Source organism: Montipora foliosa, chromosome 9 (assembly GCF_036669935.1).
Source record: "Montipora foliosa isolate CH-2021 chromosome 9, ASM3666993v2, whole genome shotgun sequence".
In the NCBI taxonomy this organism is placed as follows: Eukaryota; Metazoa; Cnidaria; class Anthozoa; order Scleractinia; family Acroporidae; genus Montipora; species Montipora foliosa.
The window spans coordinates 47583190-47591971 of NC_090877.1; the positions used below are offsets into that span (position 1 = coordinate 47583190).

At 38.3% G+C, this 8782-nt stretch overlaps 1 protein-coding gene across 1 annotated transcript in view; it reads right to left on the bottom strand.

Annotated features, from left to right (window-relative positions):
* Positions 1 to 8782, bottom strand: part of LOC137972126 (E3 ubiquitin-protein ligase TRIM33-like) — a 22324-nt gene extending 13542 nt beyond the window's left edge. Inside the window, 3 exon segments of the mRNA XM_068818956.1 lie at positions 1460 to 1740; positions 6692 to 7234; positions 7237 to 8782. Of these exon segments, the coding sequence (XP_068675057.1) occupies positions 1460 to 1740; positions 6692 to 7234; positions 7237 to 8515 (2103 nt within the window). The 5' untranslated portion in view covers positions 8516 to 8782.

Here is an 8782-nt window from a genome sequence, read left to right on the forward strand (position 1 = left end):
GCTGGTCACAGGGAAAGCCTGGGGATATTCTAGCCAATCACCTTCCAATTCAGTGAGCAAGATGGTAAACTACATGCAAAACAAAGCACCTTAATTAAAAGGTGCGTTCGATTGACCATATTTATATTAGGAATAAACGGAACAGAAGTTAGAAATCCTTCACTTTTACGGAGGTTCACATTAACATTGTCAAACACCAAAAAAATGCTATTTTAGGCCAAAAATGACATTTTAAATCATCAATTTAATGTACAATTCACTGTAGAATGTTTAAAATGGTCACTCAAAAAGTTCAAACCCAAAAACAAATGAAACACTTACATGTAACCCATTGACTCCTAAAAGATTTTACTTGTCAATGGGGGCATTTCAGGAGTCAATGGGTTAACTAATAAAAATCATATGTACAAGAACCTCAAAAATGCACATGACCATAGTTTTTCGGATACAAGGCACACTCGGTTTTAAGACACGCCTTTACATGCAACTTTCAAACTTGATGGCATTTCCGTCACAAAGTGAAAAATTATCTCATCAAAATTTGGTTTGACTCATCGGTAGTGATGCTGTCTCAATTGAAGATTGTAGTGTTAAGTCAAGAACTAGGGCAGAAGGAAATTCAACTAGAACTTAGAGAAAAACCTTTAATTAAATCCTGCTGTTATTAGTACTTTCTTTCGGGTGCTTTTGTTGTACAATGCTGAGAATTGAAGGCCATCATCACGAACATTGGTGTGAGGCCACCATTTTGGAATCGCAGTAAGGGGAAGCCTGGGACGAGTTTAACATACAAGATGGCAGCAAAGGATTGAAGAATCATTCCCTGCACAGGTTTTCTTGCCAGAGGATACTTGGCTATAAGACACACCTTGAGTAGTTTTGATCACATTTGGGGCCAACAAGCAATTTCTTTGAGGAAAAACGCTGCACCTTATAACCGAAAAACTACGGTAATTTTTTATTAGTTCTCACCGATGATTGGAGGACAAATGGATAGCTGACATCATCATCAAAAATCTTAATCTCATTATTATATAAAACAAAATAATAGATTGCATGCATGTTGCCATGCAACTGTTTAGTAACAGATCACAAAAGACGTCAAAATGTGGTAAGAACGTCAGTGATACAATCACCACTTTTTCTGTTCTTACCACATTTCAATGTCACATTTTGTATGTCATTTCAATGAATTACTGACCAGAAGCATGTCAAAATTGAATTTCTATTAGTTAAAAAGAAAAAGATTTCCAACTTTTTAAATATTTAGCCAAGGTATTGCACCTTACAATGTACCTTCAAAATTAATAATTATCTCTCTAAGGCCAGGTGTGATGTACAATAAAAATCTCTATTCATTTTACTGTAACCTTGTGCCCTACAGTAGTTTGTGGTATTCATGTAACATCAATTTTGTTGGGTCTACATGTTCATGCGCCTCACTGAATATCTGCCATACCTTTTTGAGGGATTCTTGACAAGGTAAATATTCCATAGGGGATTCCAGCTTTTCTTGCTTGACTTTAACAACAGGAGGTGGCGAAGATGAAACAGGGGACTTAACAGGCTCTGGTAAACCTTGAGAACTGAGACTTCTTTTCACAGGAAGCAGTTTAGGTAATGGAGGAGATGCCTCTGCAGATCCAACCTGGGAGTTAACGTTTCTCTTTGGAGCAGAATCGAGCAAAGAAACAGCTGGTGGTACTAAAGGGTCTGCTGTGCCAGGGGGTGATGTCGCACCTATGGTCAAGAAAATAATACCGTAATTTTCCATGAACCTTTAGATAGCCTCAAAATGCGCTGGCCAAGATCTCAGCTTTGATTATTACTGCAATTTTCAGAATTCTGTGGAATCTCACATTCAAAACTGCATTTTGGCTCCCATCATTCAAATTTCAGAGCATAGCTGGGAAGATCAACTCTGCCCCTGGAAAGTGATTTGGAGTTTTTGTTTAGTTCACAGCTCGAATACCATTATGATACCTTTTTAGAGGTTCTTCAGTAAAAACATTTGTACAGATTGCATTCCTTTCCACCGGCATCTACATGTAGTTTGAATGTACAAATGTACAGTGTGAACCAAAGATGCTGATTGGTAGGTTACCTCATGCATCATTAATAATTGATGCACGTGTGGTTTTGGGTCAACTCTCGGCTTGGTGTCAGACGTTTGATTGATGGAAGCCAAAATGCAGTTTGGCCATTGGCACTTAAAGATGAGATTCTGCAGAATTATGAAAATCACAGTCAAGATCAAATTTGAAAGTTCATTCATTGATAGCCATCCCTGAGAAGAAGCAAAGTACAGCACAAGTATTTTCAAACCAGGCATTCAGCATTTTGCCCTGGCAACAAGTGAAAGTTTGAGAGAAAGAGCAGTTACAACTGTTGTTTGCTGATAAAGAAAAAGCAGCCAAGAAACAAAGAATTTTTTTTTTTTTTAACAATACTTCACTTACATTACTTTTAACATGATAACTTGCATGACAGGTCAAATATTTACATAACAGTATAACACTCACCATACTTACTAACTTGCATGAAAATACAATTACATGACTCTACATGTAACTAATTATGCTATCCACATGTATCCACACCTACGGTCCCACACCCACGGCTCCCAAGACAGCAAAAGGCAGAAAAATCGCAAAAGCTTATTTTTCAAAAATAATCATTGCAACGTGCAAATGACAATTGGGAACATGGCACAACTGACCTAAACTTAAAATAATGGCATATAAAAACTTGAAAATATCACTTAAATATTATTGTGAGTTCAAAAGGTCTAGATAGCAGCAACAATATAGATATTCGTATAAACATAACAACTTTCTTTAATTTTCCAGACATGTTTCGACGGTACATCCGTCATCTTCAGTGTTACATATTTTGAAATCGCAAACTTGTGTATACGCAAACTTGCTAATCGGTTATGTAAACCTATTGATATAAGGTTAGTCTTCACTACTTTCAAAGTCAGGAGTCTTTTTAATGTGAAAGATGCTGTCCCTGTAGGGCTTCGCACGCGTGTGGTCTATAAATTTTCGTGTGCAAGTTGTAATGCTTGTTATGTTGGTGAAACCAGCCGACACTTCTCCACACGAGTGCGCGAGCACTTACTTTCAGACAGATCTTCGAACGTTTTTAAACATCTGCAGAGTTCAGAGTCTTGTAAGGCATCCTGCACACAGGATTGCTTCGAGATCCTGGACTCTGCAGCCACTAAGTACCAAGTGAAGCTTAAGGAATCCATGTATATAAAATGGGAGAAGCCCGATCTCAACCAGCAGGTGAAACACATTAACCTGACTCTCTCCCTGTAAGGAACTAAGTGTCACTCATTTAAATTTTTGTTTTGTTCTGTTTTGATTTAATACGCAATATTGACAACGCAATGTAACGAAGTTTGTAAGATCGCGCGCGTTTTAAATTCAACGGCGATTTCAAAATATGTAACACTGAAGATGACAGATGTACCGTCGAAACATGTCTGGAAAATTAAAGAAAGTTGTTATGTTTATACGAATATTGTGAGTTCCAATATTATTACTTTTTAGAAAGAACCCAGAAGTTAGAACCCTCTTCAAAGGTTGACATTCAATTGTAAAATACACTACACATTTAAAGCTTCACGTTAGTACATAAAAGCTTGAGCTGAACTGCAATTTCATAGTCATGTCAACAAGTCCACCCTTGCCTAACGAAACAAAATATTTAGACCATGTTTTGACTACAAAAACCTTATCCAGGTGGTTAAAAATCAATGCTGAGTTGTTATGAAATCAGACTAGTGTGCAAAATGTTCAAAAAATCTCTTTTTTAGACAAAAAACACTACACATTCAAATTTGAACGAGAAAGTCAATGTATTATCTTATATCTTTCATTGCCTGAAGCTACAAGCTAATAATTATTATTTAATTTTAAGAACACTAACGATCTGGAAAAGTGCCCCTTTTGAGAAAAATGCAAGCTGAGAAATGCAAGAGAGAAAAGGGCTATTTGGCAGTTGGCCAAAGAAGCTAGCAAATACAAAAATAATTTTATGCAGTGCAATGCTATACCAACTGAGCTATGAAGCCACACAGTTGAGAGCAAGTCAATAATTGACCTGCTCCCAACTATTGGGCTCATCCCTTCCCGTGAGCAAAAACGCTACTTTTCGACATTTCAGTCCTGGCAGTATAGGGAGACAATAATAATAATTGTAATCTAGGACATTTCAAATGGAAAATGAAGAGCACCCCTCCCCCCAATTTCAATGATGAAAAAATGGCGAGCTTCAACTTGCACACAGATTTCATCGTTGATTTTGGGGGGAGGGGCGCAATAATTTTTCATTTTATTTGATCCAAGATTGTACCTTCCATGAGGGTTACCTATAGGTCAGTGGTAGAGCATCCAAACTGGCAATCAGAATGTTGTAGGTTAAATTCCTGCAAAGGATGTCTTTGCTCCGACAAAGGGCTTGCAATGCAAGCTCCCAACTCTTTATTTTACAGCACCACAGTTTCTTAAAAAATATGCTTCACTCCCAGTTGTTAAGGCACTAGATTTTTTCTTTTTTTTTTTTTTTTTTGTAATTTTGTCAACCTGGATTTTGTGCTGGGATGCTCAAGGGTAAATCCCTCTCTGACCACCAAATCAATAATAGGTAGTTTAAGAAACGACAGTGGCTATGGCAGTAATATTAGTGGTTAAAATAGGAAAAATGATCATCCTGTGCCTGCTGCACACATTCTTGTAAGCTTCTCTTCCGTACAAGTCAAAATAGCAACATGAAATGTCCTATTTTAATGTTTTGACCACAACGTTGGCACACCGCAGTGAATCTTTAAATAGGGACCTTTAGATCAGAGAACGAGAAGAATTACAAGTACGAGTTTTTTGTACTGAGCATGCATGTTAAGTTTGGAGTCCGATATTTTTTGAAGCAGGGCTCGAAATTGCGACCAATACGGTCGCATTTGCGACTAAATTTTTCCCTTTGCGACTAAAATATCTGGAGAAGTCGCAAATTTGCGACTTGTTGTCACCTTCGTTCTTTCGAAACAAAAGGGTTAGCAGTTGCTACTTTGCTGCTACTTTTGCTAAAATAAACAAATAAATAAATAAATAAATAAATGACAAAATTATTTTGTTTCTTGCTGTGAATTTTCTCTGAAGGTAGCGTAATTGTATAGTAATTTAGCTGCGATGTTACGTGCACAGCTCCATTCCTTCGATCATTCGCCATTTTCAGCAGTTTCTTTACACACAAGTACTGCGGGCTCATATTTTTCTGCTAAACCGCTGACAACACAATGCAGCGCGACGATTTTGCGACTAAAATTTGCGAAATTGCGACTAAATTTTCGTATCTTATCGCAAAATGCGACTGGATTTTTTCGTTAATTTCGAGCCCTGTGAAGTGCACATGTCCAGAACAGAAAACCCATACTTGTACATGTAGTTGTCCTCCTCCTCCTCCTCCTCGGATCTTAAGGTCCCTATTCTCTCTCCTTACTTCAAATCTGTCCGTACCAGTCCACTTATTAGATACTTCACCCTAATGTACAACTTAAACGAGATGGAATAATCATGAAATACTTAAAATAGCTCAAACTTAACTGTATATTTGGAGGTGACGTTTCGGTCGTGGTTTCTTGAACTCCCTACACTGTATTAATGGTCTTAAGAACTTCCTAATCAGCCAGCCAGATATGTACTTTCTAGTAGGTTTTGTTAATGCCATTGTATTCAAGTGACAATTTTCTTGCCTATGATACACAACCCCACAAGTATAAAGCCTTAAATATACAGTAACAGTTCTTGACTTGACTTTTGAATTCTTGTAATACAGTGTAGATGATCTCATAGAGCATGTTTCAACATGATAATCCATGAACAAAATATACTCCATTCTTAATTTGACATCACATGTGCACTACTAAACACCAGTCATTAACTGTCACACACAGAAATTACAATGTACATTTACCAAAAAAATAATAACACTATACCACAATGAAAATTAAATCCAAGAACAGTTGCATTTACCCACTCTTTTTGGACAAACTGCTTCCCCCCAACTTACCAAATAGTATAGAGGAAAAAGCTGCACTTGTGCTTAGCCTATGACCTCCCCAATCAGGTCAAAAATTGGAATCAAAGTCACACATGTATTTGGAAATGTATGGTTTACAACTTAACTCAAATAAAGATGTAGTTACTGGCTGGAAACAAACAGGGAAAGAACATGCACAAAACATATTTACAAATTTTTCAAAATCCTTCATCCCTTTTTAAAGCCTTAAAATTTAAAATCTTTTTGTTTTCTTGAAAACTTATTTCTTGAATATTTACACATCTAGACACCTGCCAGGGCATGTTAATCACTTCACACCAAATTCATTAATTTAATATTTTAAGTTCAGCAACATTAAGATAATCCTGATAAAAAGTAAGTGATACTTTTAGGACCAACCTAAGGGAGTTTCTTTGCAAGAAATGTTTTACCATTTTTTAAAAAAGACCCCAAGAAGAAAATTCCTGTTAATATTGTTGTAAAATAATGTGAAATGACATTTTTGCAAATTCAATAATCTTACATGACACAAATTATAAACATTTTGTCCCATAAACAAAGAAAGACTTGACACAACCACATGAATTTGATAACCACAAAAACTACAGTAAGTTTACCATACCTTTCAAGACTTGGGTTGGCAAGTCTGTGGCAGAGGTATTTGCTTCCAAGCCATTCTGTTTAGAAAAAGAAGTAGAGGATGAATCACTGGATGGAGAAACACTGTGATGGCTACAATTACTGCCATTACTTGATGGTCTCGGTGGCTGAGGAGGAGGCGGTGATTTCCTAATTTTACTTCCGATGTCTTGAAAATGTCGTAATGGAAGGGTATTGCCATTTCGCATTTGACGCGGAGGTGACAAACTTCTGAGACTTGATGACATAGTGACAGCTGAACTCCGTGGAGTAAAGGGAAGGCTATTGCTGGTTATGCCATTTCCTGATTTAACAGGATGACTATATGTGCCTGACTGTACAGAGCTCATTAGAGGAGGTCGAGAAACACTGTTCGCTGGTACTACTCCGATTTTGCCATTTGCTATCACGCTAGCACCCGACGGGTGAACAATTGCAGCTTGAAGCGATCCAGGGTATTTGGACATCAAGTAGGAATGGCTGTTTGGTGTTCCCAATCGCTTGTTTACAGCTGAAAGGGCTTCAATGGGTTTGGTCGCGAGCTGACTGGACGGTTACTAGAGGGAAGGGAGGTGGAGGGAGCTGCTGTATAACTATTAGCATACGATAAACCACGAAACGAAGCATCAGGTCTACTTGAATTACCAGTAGTATTCGTCCGGTCAGCTGGTGTCATTACACTCCCAAGTTTTGAGATCACAGAACACAGTTTCTCTGTTTCAGCAGAAAATTTCAAATCACTGTGTGCAACTGGAAGTACATTGTATTTCAGACTTAATAAATTTTGAATTCTTGAACTAAGTTGGCGTTTGCTATACAACAATCCCATATCACTACCATTTTTCAAAACGTGCCTTGTGAAACCGTAATTGTGTTGTAAGATCTTTTGCATCAACCTGAGATCCTTGTTCTGCTTGGACAGAAGCTTGTTTTTAAAATGCACTAGGGCCTTTAACTCTGTTAACAGCACATTTTCCCTTTGTTGCACTGCCTTGACAAGCATTTCCGAAGACTTTTTAATCTCATTTGCTATGCTGTCTTCGCGTTCTTGTAAACTTTTGGCGGCTTTCTCTACCTCTCGAATTGATTCTGTTAGAGGCTGTGCTTGTTCATATAAACGATTCAGCTGTCCCCTAAGATAGTCTTTGTAACTCGTTGCCGCTTCCTTAATAAACTGATATTTGTGATCTTTATGTTCAAGAAGTTGGCAATCCCGGCAAGTCAATTTCTCGCAATTTGCGCAAAAGAGCTTCAAGGATTCCGTCGGATGTGTAACACAAAAAATGGGCTTTGCGTCCACGGTTTCCGAATTTTCCAAATACTGCGCTTCGGATTGTATCTTGTGGTCTTTTGTAACTCTCACCCTCTGATGAGCCGAAACACAAGCATCGCAGAGCCAGTCGCTACAGTTTAGACAGAAAGAAGAAGCAGGGCTGTTGTCCTCGCAAGAAGTGCAACATCGCTTTACATTGTCCTGTTTTCGCTGAAGTTTGCCCAGGTTTTCTATAACGAATTGGTTATCCAGGAACCCGAGAACTCCTTTCGGTGGAACTAGAAACTCCTGTCCGCATGTCGGGCATTTTAACCTTGGAATCGGGCTAGAAGATAAACTTGCCGTTGTTGAAGGCGCTTTTTCTTGCTGTTGTTCAGAGAAACGCTCCTCTAGGCATTTTAAACAAAACGAATGAAGACAAGGAAGAAGCTTGGGACTCGTGTTGACCGGTGGCTTTTTGCAAAGCCCGCACAACATATATACGGAGTCTTCTTCAAGATCTTCGGCACTTCCAGACGCACCTCCTTCGCTCATTGTGTCCGCTTAGAGTTCAGTAGTTTGTTGGACAAATGACTAAGGAAAGCCCTTCAACTCGATGGTGCTTGATCAAAATGGCGGGCTCACAAACATGGCCTCCCTCCCAATCACTCCCGTGACGTCAGCACCAGAACATTTTGTTGCACATAAATATTTCAGGAAACGTTCCTTTGTCCTTACTTCAAAATAACTTACTAGCTCCCTCACTCACAGCTTTACAGAATATTCACCGGACAAAAGTCGAGAACTAAGTTAATGTGTCCA